Genomic DNA, 24,691 nt, shown 5'->3' on the forward strand with positions numbered 1-24,691 from the left:
TTATGACCTACCTGAGAGAGCGTTTTGTGACCCCATTGACCTTGTCCTTTCATTCCTCACTATCTTTTGGGCACTTCATATACAATGACATATCAAGGTTATATCTCATTTCTACAGGTCAAGGAAAGAGTCATTCATGTTCTCATGTATTCCTTGTACTGCTGCAGATTATAAGGCTTTTAGAGGCTCTACAGGAGTGATTTCCTACGGTTGTTTTGATGCAATAGTCCAAGTGATGAACGCTATCTCTGACTATTCATCTTAAGAATTTAAATCAATACCACTGTCTGTTCAGTTCATGATCAATAGCACATGCATTGTACTAGAGGAGAGGACATTATTTTACCTGCTGCTCTTTGATGCTGTGACTCATTGTGCTGTGTCTGTATAAAATGAGGGATATGGAAGGGCTATGTATGACTCAGAAATAAGGGTCAAAGGTTAAAAGAAATAGTCTGCAAATCTCTGACACAATCATGATTTAGTGATAAGACATGCAAAGGTTGGAGTTAAGTAATGTCGGTAGACATTCATTGGATAAAAAAGGGCAAAGCTAAGTACTGAGTTATTACATTAAACCCACAATCTTCCCACAATGCACTTATGACCAAGACGGTGGGCTAACTATTAAACTCCCAGTGAAATGAGAAATTACATTTTTGATCTCCGTAGGTAATTGTTCATATAACACTGTCCTGGCTTTAAACAGTATATGTAGAAATATTCACAATTGTATAATTTTCTCAGAACTGAACTCTGGTTTTCAGAACTTTTACATTATTTTCACTTATTGGAAAGCAATATACCATTTGGCATACTGTTTTACTAGTAGGCAAACAGTAAAAAATCAAACAAATAGTACAATAATAGATAATTGGAAAACAATCTCTATCATTACAATCATGTAAAAACTCTGAAACTCTGACCGTTTATAAGTGACATGAACCCAAAACATCCTGATTGCTTGCCCCAAGACACCAAATTTGCATTATTTAGTATTTCATTTACACATGGAGATAATGTTTGAACTTAACTACTTTTGAGTAGTAGTCGCTTATCTAAAATGGAATTACATTGTATTATGACAAAAGACAGCAATTTTTATTGTGACTTTAAACATGGGGAGAGGACATCACAGGTCAGGCCATCATGCATCTGTAAGTTCACTTGCCATAGTGTCCATCAACACATCTTCCTGAGCAAGACACTGAACCTGCTCACTTGTTATTTTTACTGTGACATTAAGAACTGAAAGTGTAAAATGCAAATTAAACCATAAGGACAGCTTTTTTTGCCCCCAGGTGCACGGTTGTTTGTAGTCAGCTGAAGTGAGCTGAACTCGACACGTGACTGCATCACTGCTTACGATCACCAAAGCCTTCGGGGGCTGGGAGAGATAACACGTATGACTCAATCTTGTTGAGTGGAGAGATAAGCTTGTTGGGAGTCTTGTTATCTCCCACTGTTGCCTGATCACTTGAGAGCGGTATGGGGCTGTCTTTGCCTTATAAAGCTACAGCTCCTGGGATGGCACCCTGACAATTGCCGGGTATTTATAGTGGAAAGTAGGGGTTAGCCTCGAACTGTGCAGAGACCTTTTGTTTCCTGCCAAAAAATCGATTGCGTTGCTACCAGAGTATTGCTATAAACTAGCATTGGGTTTCATTCTGCAATTAATCCAAACTACCGTGTGTCCCCTCATCTTTTGATTAGCTAAATATGGTAAAAAAACAAAAAAACAGTTTGCATAAAGGAATATAGCAACAACACTTTGTTTTTAGCCATGCTAGCGGCATGGCTTTTACGAATGGCTATGTTCGTTTTGACGGTCAGTTGTTCAGTCCATCATTTCGGCTCTGATTGAAATGTCTTAACAACTATCAGATGGATTGCCTTGAAATTTTGCAGAGACATTCATGGTTCTCAGAGGATTGATCTTAATGACTTTGGTGTTCCCTTGACTTTTCCTCTAGCAAACATTTGTAGTTTTGAGTGAATTGTCTTGATAACTATTGGATGGATTGCCGTGAAATTTGGTACAGACATTCATGTTCTCCTCAGGATGAGCTGTAATAACTTGCGATCCCTTAACTTTTCATCTAGCACCATAATCAGGTCAAAACTTCCACATTGCAAGACTAATTCTTTCCCAGCCTCGGCTATACTTTGTGTAATATGCTAATTAGCAAATGTTAGCCTGTTAATATGCTAAACTAATATTTAGAACACAATACCCGCTTAACATCAGCATGTCAGCATTGGCACTGTGAGCACGTTAGCATGCTGACGTTAGCATTTAACTCAAAGCATCACTGTGCCAAAGTACAGCCTCACAAAGCTGCTAGTGTGGCACAGTAATCAGCATCGTGTATGTTCCTTTGGGTTTACAAGATTAAATTGAAGTATAAAAGCAAAATAATTAAGCAAGTGTAGATGAAAACTGCCATATCAGTATCAAGAGTCAGGTTGACAACATTGTGTTCTTTTGGTTTTAACTATGTCTTTAAAATGAAACCAAATAAGTCTCACATGTAAATGCTGCTACTTGGACACCTTACTATTTAAATTTTTCTCCTAAACTGAAATATATTCTATATTTTAGCAGTAAGCTGTGAAGGTAAGAGTGATTCCAGTTACTGCTGCATTTTTTTTTTGCTCCAGCCACACACTCCACACGTGCTGCTCCTCCCTTTCTTTTAAAAAATGCCCCCTGTGTAATCATCTGAAGGGTGCAAAGCTTACCGCTTACCAAAGGTTAGAAATACGCACCACATTTATGATCCCTCAAGATAAGACATGCTTCCTACATGCTAAAAAAAGGGAGTGCTCCTCACCATTTTACTTACTTATTAACAGTACGATTTAAAAAGCCCGACTTAATGTTCAGTTTCTGTTGGGAGATGTAGTATGATGAGGATGTGCTCAAGGTAGGGGGTTGATTCGGGAGCTTTGGCCCAGTTTGGCGTGTCAAAATCAGACTCTAATTTGGCATGTATGCTTGCTGACCTGCAGCCCTTTGGGAGTCGAGGCATTTACAGCTGAGTAGAGCTCGACAGCAGGGGACAGTAGCTTTGGCTGGTTAGAGGTGAAATACAAAGCAGAGCTGGAGCCAGTTCACTTTGAGTTCATTCAGTTCAAATGTAATTTCTAACTACAATTATCGAAATTACAATTAAGTCATCATTGTTAATAATGTATTCAAAGATTGGACACTGGAACCTTTTTTTAACATCAGTTGAGAGTTTTCAATTTGGATATGAGTTAATTTTAGAGCAATATAGGTTGGCATAAATGCAGCATATATCATCTAGTGAAGAGAGTGTCTGGTAAATTCACTGATAACGGAGGCTCAATGTGTGCACGCCTGAAGACAAAATGGAAATGTGATTCTGTGTTTGGGCAAAGATCCTTTTAGTCTAGCAATTATTTTCCATCTGACCCCAGGGATGGCAGGGAATGCTGGCCTGGACTTGTTTTTTTTTAATTGAATCACATGGGTGATTTACCATGTATTGTAAGGGACATGTTTCAATATAATTATATACTGATGAAGTGCCAGCTTGCTTGTTCTGACCACGGCACTGGAAATTGGATTTCTGTAATGATGTTCATAAGGTGACTGATTTTGGAGACCGAGCATATACACATATTCATACACACCTGATTAAGATTTGAGGCAAAACTTTTTTCCCCCAAAAAACGTCAGCTTGCTGAATCACATGTAAATGAAATACTGATATAAAATTAATTCATTATATCTACTTAAGTTGAATTAAATATGAAAAGCAATACCAAATTGCTGTGTAAGCAGGAGAAAGTTTTAAGTATCATCAGTGTGATACAACTTTCCTCCAATGTAAAGTTTCAAATCAAGCTAAATAAAAGGGGCAGTAGCAGTATTACTAGTTAATGTTGTGCATGAAGGGAAACAAAGTTATGTTCTCCTATTATTATACTTGTCAAGATTGTAAGAAAAGACACTGGAGGAGTCATGTGGGTGCCGGGCAAGATGGCTGCACACCAGCTGAGCTCTGACAACCCACCTCAAAGTTTTGTTTATTAGAACATATTTATTCCACTTTCTCTGGTTATAGCTGCCCTTACAGTTAGAAAACTGTTTATTTAATTCACCAAGAGTGTCAACAACTTTGCAAGATGTTAAAGCCTTCTAAGGGCACTAAAGTGAACCTTGTGGCTACAAGACAGAGCCCGCAGCCAGAAAGTCACCTCACACCACTGAAAAAGAAGGACCAAGGTTCCAACATGGAGAATTTGCTAGTTGAGGTTGGTTGTATTAGTGTGACTCTTCTTGTAGTGGCCGCTGATGTATCAACGATAAAAGAAACGACAACGAAGCTAGAAATGTTGTGAACTGGGTCGAGGACCTTGAGAACAAGAGCCAGCGCAATAATGTCAGACTGATTGGTTTATAGGAAGGGGCAGAAATGGGTGGTCTGATTAAGGGTGTCTAAAGCATTATGTCTGAGGGATTTGGCATCTAACTGGATGGGGAGTTTGAAATTGAGAGAGCAAATCCAGCCCTGGCCATTAAACCCGGCGAGGACCAGCCCCCCAGGTTGGTGCTGATATGATCCCTGTGCTCCTTGGTGAGAGAGAAAGTCCTACAAGCAGCCAGAGCAAAGAGAGGAGTGGCATGGAAAAGATGTGAAGTTTAACTTCTTCCCAGATATTCCCACTAAGGCCAGGAAGATGATGCAGGAAACAAAGGCGAGGTACACGCTCGCCTATCCAGCTGTACACTTTACATGGAAAAGAAAAAACAATTTCTTTACTAACAGTGCAGAGGCCGAAAAATTTATTGAGGACCAGTGTGGGGAATAAACAAGATGTGCTTGCAATAACAGTGGAAATAATTTTTCAGGTATGACAGGGTGGGGAGAGGGAGCAGGACAGTGATTATTATACCAGAGGCAGGTCTATGAGCTGGCATAGCATGAACCTTACAATGTGCCTTCTCTTTATTTCATTTCCTTTTGTGGGGTTTATCCTGCCTGTTTGTTTTTGTGTGTTGGTTAATCTGGCAGGAATATTTGATTTCTTTATAGTGGGTTGTATGATTTATCTGTTGTTTGTTTATTGCTTGAGCATGCAGCACTTGCAGTATTTATTAGTTATAACTGAACATGGAGATGGAGTGTGGCAACTTGTCTTTCACGTAGGGAATTTTCAGTTCAGATGCAGCCATTCTGGAAAATGTATGTTTGCACATGAGTGCATGAAGTTTAGGACATGAAAATGGTTCATTTCATATCATGGAACATGAATGGATGTAGTAACCCATTTAAGAGGAAAAGGATCTTATCATACCTTAAAGGTAAACAGATTGATGTTGCATTTGTGCAGGAAACACATTTTAAAGATGCTGAAGTACCGAAATTTAGAAGCGACTGGATGAGCCAAGTATTCTACTTGTCACTTAATAGCAAACAAAATGAGTAATGATTCTAATTAAAAAAACTTAGTTTTGTACTGCTTGCGGAATTTAAAGACAAAGAAGGGAGGATAATTTGGATAGATGCCCTTATTAACGGGGTGAAAGTGGTACTTTGTAATACATATGCACCTAATAAGGAAGATCCTGACTTTATCAATGAGCTAAACAAAACTTTGGGCACCGAAGAAGGACAAATTATTTTGGCAGGAGATTTTAATCAAGTGATGGACCTTGTTACTGATAAAAGCAAATTTCAGACTTTACTGGTACTGAGGGATAGGGCTGCCTTACATATGCTCACAGATGATTTAGGTCTGGTGGATACATGGCGGTTTGGCTCTGTCTGTAATTGTGGATCAACACTGTGTATAAAAACTTAAGCCTGCTGTTATTAAAAATAGCATAATTTCCCCATTCTTCAACATCTCGCGAGGAACACGCCGAGGTTGCCCCCTCTCTCTCTGTTGTTATTCACAGTTTTCTTGGAACTTTTGGTAATCATAATTAGAGTAGACATTAATATTAGAGGGGTGAAGGGAGCTGGAAAGGAGCATAAGCTGATGCTTTATGCTGATGATATCTGATTACTTATTAGCAACCCCTCCAACTCCTTACCACCATTAATGAACGCCATCCAGTTATATTCTGATTTGTCTTGTTTCAAAACCAACTGCAGTAAATCTGAGGCTATGCCACTGTCAAAATCTTGGAATTCAAATCCAGTGTTTCAATTCAGTTTTAAATGGGTGCCAGTTGGAACAAAGTATCTAGTGGTTAAACTCAGTCCGAATCTGGATGAAATAATTACTTTAAATTATGACCCACTACTGGGCAAAATAAAAAATAATCTGGATAAATAGGGAGTACTGAGACTGTCACTTTGGGGTAAAGTGAATGTAATCAAAATGGTTGTAGCTCTAAAACATGAAGCCCAGAATCAAAAAGAGTAAGATGTGTATGGGCAGGCAAAAAGGAGGACTTGGTTTACCAGATGTTAAGGCATATAATCTAACTTTCAACACAACCAAACTAGCCAAACATTGGGTTAGAGCTGATCCAGATTTAGATTGGGTAACTATAGAACGGAGCCTGGCTGCACCATATTGTCCCATTACCGTTCTATCACAACAGGTGGAAAATAAATATCTAAATCCCATACGGTCTTACTCAAGGAGTGTGTGCACTACGATCCATAAAGCTTGTAGACCAGTCATACTCCTCAGTCCTCACTCTGGAATAACCCTAAAATGTGCATTGGGAAAAGAACAGTGTACTGGAAAGAAAATTCTGAAAGAGTAAATATAATCAGTGATTTGTATGAGAAAGGGATACGTATGTCATATCTGGATCTGCAGAGGAAATGTAAACTTTTAAGTAAAGGGAATTTCTGGAATTATTTACAGATGAGACACTATATTGGTAGTAAACTCAAGAACAGTGAATCACTAAGTAACCCTTTAGCTGAATACTTAATGTTATCTCAGGAAGTTCATAAAGCTTCAGTGATTTATAGTGTTCAAACACTCCGTGGGTAATTCCTGTAATAATATTAAAATAATATGGCAGAAGGACCTTACAACTGATATTGAAGATAATGAGCGGTCAGATATTATATCAAATGTGGGGAAAAACATCAGAGAAGCTAGAGGGAAATTAATTCAATATAAAATAGTACACAGATATTACTCGACACCAACTAAACTTCACAAAATGGGAATTGCTGATAACAATCGAGTGAGCCGAGCACATATTTGCACTGGTGTAAAATCTATATTGGGGAATTGGTTGGGTTCCTCTCTGCCTCTACACCCACGTTTTTGTCTCCTTGGTGACAAGACAGTGATACTTAATATATCGAATAATAAATTCAGTATTTTAAAAGTTGGTCTTATCACAGCTGTAAGACTTGTACTGCAAGATTGGAAGAACCCTAAGTGTCCCAATGGAGGAATGGAGTGATGAAATGATTAAGATTTCATCATATAAGCACATGTTGGGAAGAATTAATCATCGGGGGGGGGGGGCAACAGAGAGTTCAGTTTTGGTTTCATGTTAAATTGAACTTACAATAGTTAATTAATGACCGAACATCTCTTGTGTCCATGGCTTTATTTTAAGTTAAGGGAAGGCCGTCTTCTGTTCTGTGTAAATATCCTGTACTGTATCTGCTCTATCATATGCCGTACTGCTCCAAAAAACATATAAGAATTTTAATTATTAAAAAAAGGAAAAAAGAAAAGACATTGGATTCAAGGTTAATCAAGGTCAAGGTCAACATTTATGACCAGTCTGAGCAGAGGAGTTGCACAGGAACTAAGTGTCTGTACACAGCAGAAAAAAGTGAAGACTTAAGCAGCCACATAAGCTAAGCAGAGTCCAGAGATCACATGTTGTCTGTCCTGTGTGGTATTAATCATTCTGCTGACCAAGGGCTGTTCTGGAGGCTGTGAGGAGTCATAGATCTGCACTCACGCTTATCTGCGAGTCACTATACATACAGAGACAGAGGACTCATAGACAATAGAAACTCAAAACATCAGCTATTATTGTAGAAGTCTGGGCCTGATATTTCAGTACTGCAAATATTTCCTTGAAGCATCAGTTATCTGTAAAACTAAAGTTATTTGATTTAATCTAAACTTCCCATGTACAGTATCATTGTCAATCAAGCACAGTTGGTGATACTTCAATGGAGACACACAATTTCCTGTGCAAGGGAACAATTTAATATATGATTATTACTCAAATCAGCATGTGATAGCAAGTTTTTTATGAATTTTTACAGAAGTAAGAAAGGAGAAATGAAGTATGCTCGAATATTTGTGAGTGTTTTTCCAATCTAGAAATCTACTGTGGTTTTAAAATGAATTGAAGCAGTGAGCAGTGAGTCTTTGTCTTATAAAACTGGTCATATTAACATTAAATCAAGAAACTTTTGGTTTTGCAAAAGCTATGCAAGTACTGCAGATTCCACTGAAAACAGCTCTCATCCACTATTAGCTCATTGTTTTCGTTCTCCAGACTGACAAAACCAAAACAATGCCATTGATTATAACTGAACGCAGGAGGCCACACAAGTCAAACGCACATCAGCACAAAATGGACTAGAGCTGAAGTAAACAAGTGACTGGTGAAGAAAAATGGACTGTCAAAGAGAGACAAATATTTTTGTTGTTATGTTGGTTGATGAAAGCAAGCCAAAAAAAACAAGTGAATATAATACTGAAATTTAATAGGTGGACAAAAAGGGACTCTCAGAAGATGCACATGTTGCTCTGTTTTTGCCAGATGTGTAAGAAGCCAGTTGTTTTCTAACACAGTAGCTATAAAAACCTAAAAGGCTGAATGCACATGTGGTTTTTTTTTTTTGGTTTCGTTTTTTACAACAAACGCTTTGACATGTCAATTAGTAACGTTAATAATGGCGGCGTTCTGTTTAAGTGTGCACTTTCTAGGTCCATGGTGTGATTGATACTGGCTCAGTAATGGCATAGTGAAAGCCCGGCTGTAAATGGGATGGACCCATAATTAATTTTATTAGTTACACGTGTGTTGTATCTGCTTTAACAATCAGATACATGCTGTGAAAGTGTCGTATTCACTGAGAGTTTGTCTCTGTTTCTTTCGCCCCTTAGTGGCCATAAAGCAACTTTAAAGGAAAATGACACCTTAGTTGTTTTGTGATAAAATTGATGTTATTTGTATCGACTTTTTTACAGATCATAACAACAACGGTATGACTGAACTGTGCAAAATATCTTCCATTTCTCTCTTTTTTAATGGCTATCATGGAAGTTACTTATTACCTTCAAAGGGGAGCAACATTTGATCGAGTTAATTAGCTCAGCCAGGTCGACTTTGTAAGCTTGCCAGCATTTCTTCCTGTATACTTCCTTGAGTCTTGTGCTTTTATTTCCTTGTCTTTTGCCTGTTAAATATTTTTATTGCATTCAGTTTTTATTAGCTAGAATCAGGTTCAGTGGGTTTATCTTTGTAAAGCACCTTGAAAAAAATGCTTTTATGATGACATTGTCCTCAAGTCTGAAATATACATCACCAAACTAACAAAAAAAAAGGATCCAGACATGTAAGCCACATTGCAATTAGCTGTTTTTAACGATGCAAGCATATAAGCATGGATGTATGATTCAGGGAAAAGCTAGTGTGTAAGCCCTCATTTACAATTAAAGATTGTTTACTGCATTACAGGCGCACAGTCACCACCCACTGGCCAGACGGGCCCTGGTGAGCAATGTCTGAGACGATCAGTCGGGTCATGACAACACTGTCCCAGACTCCACCTGCTCTAAATGTAGATAACTATTGTTTGGCTGGGCAGAGAACAGACACCCTTGTTAGCAGTGACTGCCTGTCGTATGTAGAAAGCCTCAGTGCGGTTGTGTCAATTTGTTTTGGGACTGTAAACAAGGTTATCATTACAATAATGTCTGGGCTTTGAAAAGAAGAAAAAAAAATGAGGAAATGAAAGAGCCAGACTTTAGAGAAATGTAGGAATTACAGTATGTAAATTTAGTTACTAAATGTTCACAACAAACCACATATTCTTCTCAATAATGCTTGAACTTGTGGGGTTTGTTTTTTCATGCTGTATTGCCATCAAAGTACATACTTTTCCTTAGACCCCTTTGTGGTTAATGGATGTATCACATCATGCTCAGGATGACAACCAAATGAGTTATTGCAGCGTCTGAGATCACTGTGAGAAAACTTTCCTTTTGACTGCCCTCCCCAGGTGTTATTTTTCCTCCCTGCATAGAGGGTTACAGGAATATTTTGTTACATCTATTGTCAGGCCACTGCAGCTCTGAACCTCACTCTCTTTACAGCTGGTTGCTAATAACTTTGGTGTTGTAGGAATTTAAACTGTCACACAAATAGTAGCTAAATCACCTTGGACTGTAATGTGGATTATTTGTCATGCAGAACCGCAGCAGAGAAAAAAATCTCTGAAGCTGTAATGTGCATGACCGTGTGTTCATATTTGTGTACTGTACAGTATGTCTTGGCATGCAGTATACTACTTGAGCATGAAAGCAATTAAATGAAATAAAAGTCAAATGGGTGACCGAGTTGGGTCAAGTTCCCTTTGGGAGGCGGGAGGCAAAAACCCACAAATCCCTAGAGGGAACAACCCAGACACTAATTAAAAACTTGCTTTTATGTCTGTATTTGTGCACGCACGACCACATAAATGCACCTAGAGGAGGGCAGCAGATGTGTGTGTGTGTGTGTGTCAGTGTGTTCATGTGCTCACCATTTGGCTCGTACTTTTATGTCTTGTGTTATGTTTTCAATGGGGAGGATATCATAAAGTGCTCCAGACTGGGTGCATATTGTCAGTAAGTCTGTTTGAAACTATGCTAGTATTTTCTGCAATATTTAGTTCAGTAATGGAAAAAACTTTCAGATCCTTAACTTAAGTAAAAGTACCAAAAAGTATCAAGTAAAGTATCAAAAGTAAAAGTACTCATTATGCAGCAGAATGGCTCCTGTCAGTCTTATAAGATTATAGATTATATTACTGGATGGTGCTGGTGAAGAGTGAGCTAATTTGAACTATTATATATGCTGTTGGGTAGTTTAATCTATTTCAAAAACACACCATACATGTTGCATGTAAAATTTTAATCTGTGAACTAATAACTGTCGCTGTCATATAAATGTAGTGGAGTAAAAAGTACTATATTTCCTTTTTTTAGATGTTGTGATGTGAGGGAAAAAGTTGCACAGTTGTGAGCTGGTAATCTTCCTCTGGACAGATCATGTGAGCTGTGTAATTTTGGAAAAGTGGAAAGTGAAACCAATTTTCTTTTGCACAGTACATCAGAGCTGTAATGATTAGCCAACTGACAGAAAATTAATTGGCAACTATTTTGATGGTCTATTAATCGTTCCGAGTAATTTTAAAGGGGGGGGGGAAATGCTATAATTCTTTGGTTCCAGCTTCTTAGATGTGAATATTTTCTGGTTTCCTTAGTAAACTGGATATCTTTGTGTTGTGGACTGTTAGTCAGGACAAAACTAGACATTTTAGGTTTAATCTTGGGATCTGGGAAACAGTGATATTTTCTAAAGATTGATCGATTAGTTGCAGCCCTAGTACACCCTATGATGATGTAAGGATTTTTAAACAAATCCCAGACATCTTCTGGTGTGTGTTTTGATGTGTTTAAGTTGGTCATAGTAATTTTGCCTCAAACGCCTGGAAAAGAAAGCAAAATTGACTTTTATTTATTTAGTTTCTTGTTTTGTTTTGTTGTTTTTTTTTTAGTATTTGTTAATAATCAACATGCATTCTGGATCTGGCTTTTATGAATTTGTGGTGTTTTTACTCATATTAAGTAGCCTAAATAGGAACTACTTAAGAACAACTACCTCAAAATTATACTTAAGTACTAATTCAGTTTCATCTAATTACATTACCTTGTGAATACAGATTACTCGCACTGCCTTTTCCCAGTAAAACAACAAACCTCGTGCTATTAATTCCTCTGCTCCGTGTGCGCGTGTGTATATATATGTCTGTGTCTTTATATGTGTGTGTGTGTGTGTGTGCGTGTGTGTGTGTGTTTGTGTTTGTGTGTTGGGTGGGGGTGCTGCTAAAATAATGCCCCGGCTGTCCTGATATCCCACAATTCTACTCTCAGCTGCATAGTGGAGTTTGATAGGCTGGTAGAGAGGGGAACTGCAGCAGAGTAGCACCGCTGTCAGGAAACAGGAGCCCACTACGAATGCAACTCGCATAACCAGCTTGAACGAGGGACGGTTTACCTGGTAATAAACCTTTTCTTTTCCTGCTTTCTTCGCTTTATTTTACACTGAGACTGTCTTACATGAGATGCACGCTTCCCGGTTTGTACAGTTTCTTAGTTTTATTTCTTCGCATGCCTTAGTCGGGTCGTTTTGACCACAACACCCGCGGCCGATGACAGATAATTAACATTAAAATACACTTCCCACTGTATCCACTCAGACGGAAAAGTCGACAGGACGTAGCTAACCGTGTCGGCAACATTTTTCCGTTATGTTTTTGTGTTGTAACCTTTCTTTGCGTAACATTGTAGCGATATGTTTTGTGTGTGTGGGTTTTTTTTTTTTTTTTTTTTTTTTTTTTTTTGCTGAATGGGCTGCCTGCGGCGGTCGTTATTTTGTAGCTACAAGTCTGAGCTTTGGACAGATATTTCAAAGGAGCACACCGCTTAAGGTAGGCTAGCGTGTTCTAGTTTCGTGGCAGAAAGTGTTAAATGGGTGAGAACAACACGACAGAGATGCTTTTACAACCTATTTCCCCGCATTTGACATCAATGAAGGACACCGCTGAGTCACTGGCACACGCCGGAGCGTTTTGTAGGCAATTAATGGATGAAAATTGTCACATTGTCGGAGGTTAAGATGGTATTCTTGGGTGTTTTTTGATCTGCAGTGCGGTAGGCGTGGTTAGGGGCAGGATGACACGGTCTGGATCCTCTTTTTAGCATCCTTACATCCTTGTAGGCAGGGAATGCAATGGCCGGAGTCTGACTTGACAATTTAATTGAGATGCACAGTAAGCTGTGCATTGGTAAGCAGCAACATTGTAGGCCTTGTTTGCAGGGTTGTCACAGTCCATTCAGTGAGAGTGCCCCTTTGATCACAGCCTTAATTTGCTTCAATATGGGTACAGTGAGTTGGAAAATGCACATAGTTATCTTTCTGTCCCACTTTTGATATATATATATATATATATATTAGGAGGATGGAGATCTGTCAGCAAAACTTAAAATCTGTTGCTCAAGTAGCTCATGCCAGATTTTATTTTCTACAACCCCAAAGCACAAATTTGTCTCAGAGAGCTTTTCAGTCTGCACAATTTACGACAGCCTCTATCCTTAAACCCGTGATTTGGAAAAGGAAACACCCCAAATAGGCTATATGATTACGTCACTGTAAACTTTCTGTTGAGCACCACAGAGACACAATTGGGTCATGTAAAGTGGGAAGTAGCAACAGCCTCTTTTCATTGTTTTTGTTAGTAAAAAAGATCAACAATGATTAGTTTTATTTTATGCTAATATTTTACATATAAATGGTATTTATCAAGATACCTTCCTCTTAAACTGTGAGTGATTCTCGTCGGGTAGAACAGGCCCCAACAGAAAGCAAAAGTAATTTTCAGTAGCATATATGTTTTGCATTTTGTTATGGGACAAGATTAGAGTTTCCAGGCCCAGGCTGGAATGTTTTCCAGTGAGCAGACACGGTCTAAACAAATTTCAAAAAACAAGCGCGGTGTAGACTTGTCCCAACAACACAAAGGCTCCATTTTAACATAATGTTCTTCAGCAGACATGATTGGTAATCAAGTCACAGCTGATTTACTGATTACCTATAGCTAATCTCATAAAATGTTTAATCTCTACTGGCCCTTCTCAGCGCCTGTTTAAGAAGTTATTAGCTGTTCATCAAGCTGCAAAAAGATTTAGTTCTAATCTTCTACATTAAGTGAGGATTTTCTTTTTTGTTAAAGTAGCAGCACAACTGGATTGAGAGCTACTAACTCCAGCGAACACATTTTTCAATAATTGCTGTCCTCGTCAGCGCCTTTTGGTGATGTTTGTGCCAGGCTTTGAAGGAAACCAACCCTGGCCTTAAGCGACCAACGAAGATACACTGATGGTTTCACACAATGAGGTGTACAATCAAAACGATATGTTAGTCGGTCGGTCTGTCTGCTGTAACCCTGAAGGGTCTTGCTGCAAGAGAGAGTAATGCTAAGAATGTAAACGCAGCAAGCTGATGGGATTTATGGCATCCTCAGCAAAAATGCTCTCAGCCACAGATTCACCTCCTTGTTGCTTTCCTTAAATGCTGCTGTGCAGGTTTGGATCGTTTAGTTCAGTCATGTCTTTGATGGTTCAACTGAATTTTTTGGAAGTCTGGATGAAATAGGGTGTGTTACAGCTTTTAAATGACTAAATCAAATGTGCAACAAATGTATTTTACCCATTTGTGAGACTGTTTGTACGCGAGTGTCAGGGAAGATCTTCCATCTGGATGATATGAATATATGCCAAATGTGTCTGTAGCCCAACGCTATTACAGTAATATGAAAAAGAGTCAGCTTGAGATGTTTTGCTGACTCACTGATGTTATGTTTTTTGACATTTGTAGCTCGGTAGAGACGTTTATAACGTACAAGGAATGGTTGGATGTCTTTGCAGGCTCTGTAAATGAAATACTAGTCTTGCATTGCCAGATCTGTGTCCACACTTAGTTTGTGCTGCACCAGAGCAGGAGAATGTTCTGGCTAAACATACTGAAGTAGAAAACGGATCTGGGTTGTTTGGATTTCTTGAATTGTCGAGGGCATGACTACACATTGCCAAACATTGACATGTAACATGCTGTTAAGGAACATTTTCTACACGTCCAATACATCCAATTCAACATGTAGCTTGTTAGCTTGAAAATTCTCACTAGAGTCAGACTTACAGGTAGTTCCTCATTTTATGGCACCAATTTAGGTGCGCTGGCATTTTGGTAAAGACATGACGGCCTGTTGTCATCTCCTCTGCTGGCCGATCCAGCTAAATTTGAGCTTTGTCCGTTCCAGTGCTTCTTGTTTTAATCGTTCAATTCTGGGTTCTTTGGGAATGATGCAGGAGAGCATATTTGGCATAAGTCTTAAAGGTTTCTAAACGTCTGGGCCGCAACTAAATTATTTTCAAAATAGATTAATCTGATGATTACTTTGTTGATTATCCAATTAATCATTCGGCCTATAAATGTCATAAAACATTGAAAAACACCCATCAATTTCCAAAAGTCCAAGATGATGTCTTCAGAGATCTTGTTTTGTTCAACCAACAGTCCAAAACCCCAAAAGATGTTTAATTTACTACAATGTAAGACAAGGAAAAGCAGCAAATCCTGATATTAAAGAAGTGGGAACCAGCTATTGGTTGGTATGTTTTTCTTGAAAAATGATTTAAGCAATATTTGGTTATCAAGAATTTTTAACAATTGATCAACTGTTGCAGCTCAACACAATTTAGCATTTAATAAAAATTGTTAAAAAGTAACAGACAGATCTTCTCAAAAGTAGTACTGACTTCTGTTGTTGTGACAGCACTACCGTCACCACTGGTTGCCACACATACTGTGCATGCCGAGCTGAATCTAATGTTGCATCTATTATAAGTCACTGTTGTTAGGAGTATTTGCCGAATATCTAAATGTAAAACAACAATAAATATCAGAAATGAGTGTTGCTACCGAAGCACGTGATTTGCCTACAACATTCATGACAAAACATATCAATAATTTCGTCAGTGTTGTTGTTTTGAAGTCAGGACTGTTAAAAACTCTTTGGGGAGCAGAGTTGTCTCAATTGAGTGGCCATACCAGCTACATAGTATCCTGTTACAGTAGCTGGGTTTGTGTGTGACAGCTGTCAGCCCCGCAGCCATGTAGAGAGGGTCTCATCATATACGGTAGGCCTGCTCAGGATGGGCTTTGACGTGTCAAGAAACGCCAGCTATTCCCCTCCGTGTAACCTCCACAAGCCCCCCAGGGGGGCTATGGGTGTGGGGGCAGGGGTGGCAGGGATGGGCCCAGCTGTGGTGTGCTCCGGCTAATGGCACTCAGCACAGATGGCAGCTCGTCATCCTTCCCTCTGTGTGTGTGTGTGTGTGTAACTCCATGTGCGCAGGCCACTCTCCAACAGTGTGCATTACAATTACAAATGGACCTTAAAATGGAGGTTGTATGCATGGGACAGCATCAAAGCATTTAGTGTCAGCGATCAATTATGTAACGCAGCCACATACTGATAAGCCTATACCAAGCTTTTAGCATTGACATGAGTCTCCACTGCAATAAATAATCTCACTGCTCCATCTCAATGTAATGTGATTTTTGATTTAATTGGTTTGCTCAGTAGCAGACAGACAGGTTTGACTGTTTATATTGGGAACAAAGACATGGCGGGGGGGGGTTAGGAGTAGTGACATTATTGATCTCCTGAGGATGATTTGTTTCAACAGGAAGACACGTGAGTAAGTGGATTCTGGCTGCCCCACCTTAGAAGTCAGACCACTAAAAAATATTAGCTTTTATCAGGTGTGACTGAGGACAATATATCTGAGGTGACACTTGATAAAATGATCATGATAAACGATAATCTGCGAGATAAATTTGATGGCATCTTAGGGTTAATTTTTGCAGCGTTTGTTTTTTTTTTCTTAACATTCTTTTATATGTCAGTCACGGTGGCTGTCATTGTTCACTTTAAGTGCTGAGTTCCTCTTTGATTAAACATTTGTTGCTAATGACAGAAACACATGCATCACTTCCTGTGTGTCCTGATTTTCCAAGTAAAAAACTCACCAAACGCAGAGCAGGAAAAGCCGTCATGATCTAAGAGTTTGAATCTCTGTTACACAATATTAATCAGCAATAGAGCAGCAGAGAATATGTTTATTTATTTGAAAATGTCAATATTAAATTTACTTTTTCTTGTTTTTAATTGACCTAGTTGAGTTTCATACTCTTTATGATAAGCCTATACTAGTGCAGTCATCAGCTGTTTCTGTATACAAGCAGAAATCCAGGGCGCTAAATGAGTTGTGAATACAGCTTTCTGAATGCATAATGTATGTACCAGTCCATGGTGAGGCACACACACACAAGGCTACTGTGTGGGCCGTTGTCTGACCCTGTGAAGAGCGCCTGTCACCAGTGACTGAACGTATTCTTCCTCCATTTCTATGGTGCTAAGATGTTCCTTTCCTTCCCTCCTACTATAGTTCCTGTTTCATAGGGGCGTTAAGAGAAGCAAAGGTTAGCTGTGCAGCCATCGTCTGTCAGCTGATTGCTTGAGCCCCGCTCTTCAACTCTGCCACACATGACACAATAGAGAAGCAGAGAGGCTTTGATAGGATTCTGGTTGAATTGCCTCAGTGGTCTTTTAGAGTTGCTTATCTGTCCTCAGAAAACACGTTCTTTTAAAAGCCACGGTTGGAATTTGGGTCTTGTGACTTCATCACTACATTCACATCGCTGCTACTCAGACCCGTAATCGAGATTTGGTAATCTACTGTACACTATGCAGACTTTTTATAGCACCTGAAGTCACTGATATTTGAAAGGGTTTAATCAGCATGTGGTGTTTGGTGACCCATTATGCTTCAGCTCCGCACTCCTGACTTCTGTGAATGCAAAGGCAGAAGTGTTTTGTTTCATTTCCAAAGTCCAGATTTACTGTTGCTGCTGCTGCTGCTGCTTCTGTAAGTCAACATAATTCTGATCCATTTTAACACTAACAAGTGGTTTTTGTTACTTGGCTAAGATTTATTTGGGTTTATATTGTAATCTTCTTTCAAGTTAATTCCATAGGGATTCAAATCCACTGCTCATTACCAAAGAGAAATTACCCTTCGGAGTTCAAAAAGCAATTTCCTGTGTAAGAATTTGTATTATTCTGAAATATAAAAGGCGGTAATACCAAATGATATTGAATCAAGAAGTTCCTTTGATTCAGGAATATAGAAATAATGTGTCTGTCACCGAGTGTGAGAAGAAGAACAAAACAACACGGAGGCATGAGGAGGGCATGGACTCCAGCTGTTAATAATCCAGTTATGTGCTTGCCAGTTCAGTTCACAGCAGGACAAGTGGAGTTAGGCATGTGGGCCAAATTTAGTCCTCCTTAAAAGCCTCTGTAAATTTTAAGTTTTTCTGACCGAGACAGGTTTCTTATTACAAATTGTAAAATATCTTGACCCACAAAATGCTAATTCAAGCTTTTGGCATTTCCAGATAATCAATACCAGCTGGTTTTTCTTTTATTTTTTTTTTTCTCTTCATTGTGTTTTTGGGCACAGCACTCTGTTGTCGTTGTTTTAGCATTTTAGGCTCTGTGTCAAAAGTTTTTGGGGGATCACCTCAGCTCACAGTGTGGGCTTTGTTGATCCAGAGGCTGCTGTCCCCAGCTTCGGCTGGAAGTCTGAGATCCTCCCACCCCAGAGTAAACACGGCCCTATAAATAGAGCTCAGGGAGAAGGAGGCCAGCAGCAGAATGACAGGCATCCAGACTACAAACCCCAGATTCTCTGTAGCAGAGGCCCACTGTCCCACGCACACACACACACACACACACACACGCCCTCCAAACCCCACATCCCCAGTGTCAAAGCCTGTGGGTACGGGTAGCACAGGGGCCCCCAGCGCGATCTGTCCTATCTGTCATCTTTGTTTGGCAAAACTGGCTATTAGATGTTTCCTCTCATTACCCAGTTTTAAGCCCATGGGACTGCATCTGTCACTGGTATGCTGCTATTCACAGAGGGAGAAGGTCATGCTATGAAAGACATTTGCTGGTGTGGTTCAGATACCTTGGATGGTTGCGTGTAAACAGATAAACTGTAGACTATGAAATCTGTCAAGTGCAATACTGAGGAAAATGCTACTCTGATTGCATTCTTTGATTAATAGATAACTGTTTAGGCTTTAAATTCTGGAAAAAAGGACAAATCCAGTCCAATTTGTCATCTTTTAATTGCTTATTTTGTTTGAACAACAGATAAAAAAAACACAAAAGGGTTCAGTTGTTGTTCATATAAGATTGAAAAAAATAGTAGATGATGACATTAACTAATTATTTTAGTGTTTTGAATAGGCTAGCACCTAGATATGTACATCATTTCACATTTGTTTTAAACCAGTTGTATCCAGCTGCTGAGGATATGTCAAAAGATTTTTATTTTAAAGTTTGTGGATGTTGAAGCAGTCTAAGTACTTTCTGTTATCAACAGCTGAAACCCCTGAGATTATTGAGAATGAGACTTGAGTGCACCTAAGCCACTTCGATTAATTACACTTTTATTCTACTGTCAAACAACATCCACATGTATGCATTTGCATCAGAGAAGAGCTTATCATTAAACAAAGCTGAAAGCAACAGTTGATTAATTTACAACAAAGTCAGCTGACTCATCAAGTCGTCTCCTTTACTCTCCTCTTTCATATCACTCCAGTGTGATTCACCATGACGACTGAATCAGGCGCAGACTCGGAGGCCAAGCAGCAGCAGGAGAACAAGGAGACAGAGAAGGGGACAGCTAAAGCAGCAGCTGAACCCGCCTCGCCTCAGAACCAGCCGGAGCAGCTTCCCGCCGCAGTCGGACACAGCACGCCGGCCAGGAAAGAACAGGTCAGCCTCTTCATAACCACATGCTCTCCCTCTGTGTGAAATGAGCCTGCAAAAAAGGAGTATATACAGCCAGTTGTCATGGAATTATCACGCACCTAAACTTTTAACATATTTTTTTCTGACTCATTCTTGTAAAAATATTCTTTAGAAATATAATCAAACAATGATTTTTAAGATGTAAACACTGTACATGTCCCTCTAGATAAGGCTTGAATTTGAGAAAACATTACACACCATGTATCCCTCCCCCCTGAATGAATTGTGTCTTTGTGTGGAAAATGTAAATGAACATGCAGAGAGGGGGAAAAAAAAATACTGACAACACCACCAGTGTCCTCAATGACAGTTACAACCCTGCATGAGATGCATCACGTCGACAAGTAAACTTATCTGTATGAGCGCTTTCATGCTTAGATCGAGAGACACCTGACAAAGTGGTTTTCAACCCTCATATTATGTCAGCTGATTGCACTGATTAGCACAACTTCACACAGCTGTGGGGTTAATGAGTAAGATGAGCTACTGAAGTAGTAAAACCTCATGGTGTTTTACGTGGTTTGTGGTTTAAAGGTGCAGTATGTAGAATTTAGTGGCATATAGAGGAACAGACTTGGCAGAAATGGAATATAATGTTCATAAGTAGGTTTTAATTAGTGTCTAATCCCATGAAAATAAGAATCGTTGTGTTTTCATTACCTTAGAATGAGCCCTTTATATCTACATAGGGAGCAGATCCGCTTTGATGGAGGCCGCCATGTTTCTACAGTAGCCCAGAACAGACAAACCAAACACCGGCTCTAGAGAGGGTCTTTCATGTTTTTTCGCAAGTTTCGCAGCCAACGTAGATTCTCCTACAAATTTGGAAGGGGAGGGGGGGGAGGGGGAGGTGTATTCATGTGGTTGCAATCTGCAACCTCACCGCTAGATGCCACTAAATTCTACACACTGGACCCTTTAAGAGTTTAGGACAATGAAATGAACACAAATCACCAAAATGTTAGTAAAGTTCGATTGTTCTGGTAACACCTGGTAAGGCTGACTCTGTTGACCAATGATGAAGGCTCTTATTAAAGCACTTTTTGCATAAAACAGCATTTTTTTTAATATCACAACCTTGATTTTTAAGATTCCCACCACTTTGACGCTTATATCGTCAATTTTAATTAGAGCTGCAGCGATTAGTTGATTAATCAATCAGTCAATAGACAGAAAATTTAGTGGCAGCTATTTTGATAATTGATTTATTGTTTTGAGTCTTTTTTTTTTTTAAGAAAAAATTCTCAGTTCCAGGTTCTTAAACGTGAATATTTTCTGGTTTCTTAAGTCCTCTGTGATAGTAAACTAAACATCTTTGGGTTGTGAACTGTCAGCTGCGACAAAACAAGAGCTTTTAGGTTGTGTTTTGGGCTTCGGGAAACAGTGATCGATATTTTTCATAATTTTCTTACAGAATAAGCAACTAATCAGTTAATCAAAAAAAAATACACAGATTAATTGATAATGAAAATAATCGCCTTAATTTTAATAAACAAAAACATCTACCATGTACCTGCACCATTGTGGACTCAAACACTACTTTGATATTCTGGTATAGAGCAGACGTTTCTAGTTAAGTGACTGTGGCCTGCATCCTGTCCATTTAATGTCTTGGACAGTCCAGGTCGCTACCGATGTTATCTGAACACTAAGTGCTTGTCTGCAGATTTCGGCCCAAACAACTTTCAGGGCTCACTATCTAATCAATCTGCAGATTGAATTTCCAGTGCTTCCAAACTGCAGGGGGACTGTCTCAGACTAAATGCAGATTCCTGCTTATTCACTAAATTATTAGTTGAAGGGAAAAACAGTATGACTTGCTGTACACGCATACGCATTTTTGTCTTCAATATGTGTAGTTTTGGCAGTCACAAATATGTTACTGACGTAGTTCCAGGCACTTTTTTATCCAAAACAAATTACTTCCATTTGATGTTTATGCACAAGCTTGAAGTCACACCAAACCAGTTGTGACACAAAGAGTCACAGAAATAGGACGTTAACTCACTGCAGCAGGTTTGAAACCCCTTTATGTTTATTTTTCATCTGCACAAGTCAAGATGTTTCTGTCTGATAGATGCAGCCTTGAGAGTAAAAAAAATAAATAATTTAAAGATCTAAATGAAAAACTAGGTTGAAAGATGTTTGATTTTCTGTATATAAAGGTTCTCAGACTGCATTAGTGCTGGGATTAGCTTTTGAGCTGTCCTGTCATGTTATTTTTACATTTTTGGCATGTACAGTAGCTGACAATCCTGTCTGAGAATTTAAAATAAGTGTAACAGTTGATTTATTTCAATTCCGTAGATTTCTACCATTTACAAGCGGACAATATTAAAGAGTCAAAAGGTCAGAGTCACCGCAGCCAGACGCAGACTCTGAGATTTGTTTTACCTTCTTATGAACTGCCATATGTTTGAGCACAAAACCGCAATTTGAGCATGCTCTGGTTCACAACCCCTCTGACCCAGCAGTGTGGCGTTTATCACAATGTGGTAGAAGAAGAATGAAGTATGGGTGAAAAGGGGTGTTTGATGAAGTGAAGAAACAGAGCATGACTTTAGATGTGAATCATAATATGGTTTAATGAGGGAGCGGCAGAAGCATTCATTATATCCTGGGCTGGGAAACAAAAAATCGTAACAAAATTTAAATGTCTTAATGTGAAGTAACAAAGCTGCAGGAAAGGAAGTCAGGAAAGGTGATGATACATGCACTTCTCAAATGTATCATTCATTTAAACATCAGAGATTTTGCTATACAGCGTACATGTATACTCTTCTTTCTAATATATCTGGTTGTATTAGTCCACCATTATGATCAAGCACTCTGATGAGTAACATACCATTCAATATTACATTATATATATATATATATTTTTTTTTTTAATTTAATCTTTATTTAATCGGGTAGTCTCATTGAGATTGATCAGCAAACAGAAACAACTAAAGCCAGACAGTCACGATCAACAAACACTTAATAAAAACAGTTCTAAGAGTCACAAAAACATCAAATAATAAAGCTTTAAAATCTCCGAGGGGTATGAAAGACTCTAGTTTGAGGGCAGTTTGCAGGTCACTCCATTTTAAAAGCTGCATAGTACCTGAAACCAGTTCTGCTGAGATCAGCGAACACATATCAGATGTCTAAGGTTAAGTAGTTACTGGGTCGTGTTTCTCTAGTTGCAAGATTTCAATGAGAGAAGAGATGTGAGGTAGTTTGGAAGCATTTATAGATGAATATAATGAGATGATTATTTCTTTATGTGTGTATGGAAGAACATCCAACCTCATGATACAGAGAACAATAAAGAGCATAAATTCTGTCATTAGTGACGAAGCATAATGCACCAGGATAAACAGCTGCTTAAGTAATGATTGTTGTCTACAAACTGGTTAATAATATAGTTTATATCATTATTTGCATCATGAAATTACTTTAATGCATCCAATGAGATCTTGAATTTCTCTTTAGGGCTGCTACAAGCAATTATTTTCATTAGCAATTAATCTCTTGATTATTTTTTCCATTAATCAATTAGTTGTTTGGTTTATAAAATGGTAAAAACGTCGAACACTGTTTCCCAAACCACAAAATGACGTCCTTAAATGTCCTCCTTTTGTCCTCCTTTTGTCCCCACCAGCCTAAAGAATGACTCCAAACGATTAATCGATTATCAACATAGTTAGCAGTTAATTTAATAGTCGGCAGCTAACCGATTTTCTCTATTTCTTTCATTTACATTTGCTATTTTTAAAACGTTCAACTCTGCATTTAATTATACTGCACAGCCCTCATCGTGTCACGCCGAGGTTGATGGATGATGCTCTGCAATTGTCAGAGCTGTGTGAATTGGCAGGAGCAAGGCTGAGAGAAATCACAACACTCTTGACACGACACTGTCAGCCTTCCCTGTGAGACGCATGCCCCAGCAGGGTGCACTTATGAATGAAGTGACCTCCGTTTACAGTCTCTCTACTGTGATTTCATACATCTGTGGTGCTTGTCTCCATCTGTCATAAATAATCTGCAAATACATCCTTTGTTTTGTTTTTTTTTTTTGGTTTTTTTTTGCAAATTCTAACTTAATCGAATCAAAATGAAGCTGTCACTGTCATGTTCTCTAAAGGTGATATTAAGGTGATAATTTTCCGGTGTGGTGAAGCATTTGAATATGTCCACACGAGCTACAGTAGACACGAACAGTGTGACGGATATAGCCTGAAGAACCAGATAAGAAATGTGTAATATAAGAATGAAAAGTGGCATTAAATCCACTTTTGTGAGGAAAGAAGGAAAAACGTCTTAGAGCCAAAGGCCTCTTTTTCAGCATAAAGTCACTCAGGAAGGGCTTTGTTTTCAGCGAGGTGGAAAATTGGATTTTCTCTGTTTAAGACAAAATGGCGGTACACCTCTAGCTCTTCTCAGTGGGACCTTATTACATTCACTCAGGGTCCCAGTCTCTATTTTTAGGTCGTAGACATGTGACAGAACTCGTGGTTTTGTCAAAGACAGCTACATTAAGTAACTGACCTGTAGGGCCGGGGGGAGGCGGTTAGGTAAGGAAAAGGTGAGCTGAAGGTATTTTTCATTTCTGGTCTGTTCCCTCTTTGAGCCTACAATGATTATACTCTCTATCAGAACATCTTTAGTCATCCAGTAAAATAAACATACAGGGCTTTATAGTCATGAAAAGCAGAGCAACCTAATGGTTTACTATAAAGGGAAACAAATCCTCACATCACATCTGCATCAAAAAACATCCAGAGAGCACACTGGTTTACATATAATTGTGGTATATAGCTCATCATTAAGTCCCACTTGTTTTTCTCTTTTCTTCTCAGGAGCAGCAGGAAGAGGACCAGGTATCCCACAGGTCGTCCACCAGTCGTCTCTCCAGGTCTCCTTTAAGAGGAGTGAAGAAGGTGAAGATCATGCAGTGCAAAGTCACACTGCTGGACGGCTCTGACTACACACTAAATGTAGAG

General features: G+C 38.9%; 1 protein-coding gene across 12 annotated transcripts in view; it reads left to right on the forward strand.

The window, feature by feature from the left end:
- The window catches only part of LOC122993156 (band 4.1-like protein 3), a 54,031-nt gene that overhangs the window by 2,220 nt on the left and 27,120 nt on the right, over positions 1–24,691 (forward strand). For 6 of the 12 annotated variants that reach the window (XM_044367060.1, XM_044367057.1, XM_044367065.1 and 3 more), the window contains exons 1-3: positions 12,105–12,250; positions 19,492–19,667; positions 24,548–24,691. In XM_044367060.1, the coding sequence (XP_044222995.1) occupies positions 19,503–19,667; positions 24,548–24,691 (309 nt within the window). In that variant the 5' untranslated portion in view covers positions 12,105–12,250; positions 19,492–19,502. Of the gene's footprint in view, positions 1–12,102; positions 12,251–17,717; positions 17,743–19,491; positions 19,668–24,547 lie in introns of those variants that run through there. The other 6 variants (XM_044367069.1, XM_044367066.1, XM_044367068.1 and 3 more) reach the window with 6 other exon arrangements.

This window comes from Thunnus albacares, chromosome 12 (assembly GCF_914725855.1).
Source record: "Thunnus albacares chromosome 12, fThuAlb1.1, whole genome shotgun sequence".
Classification (NCBI taxonomy): domain Eukaryota; kingdom Metazoa; phylum Chordata; class Actinopteri; order Scombriformes; family Scombridae; genus Thunnus; species Thunnus albacares.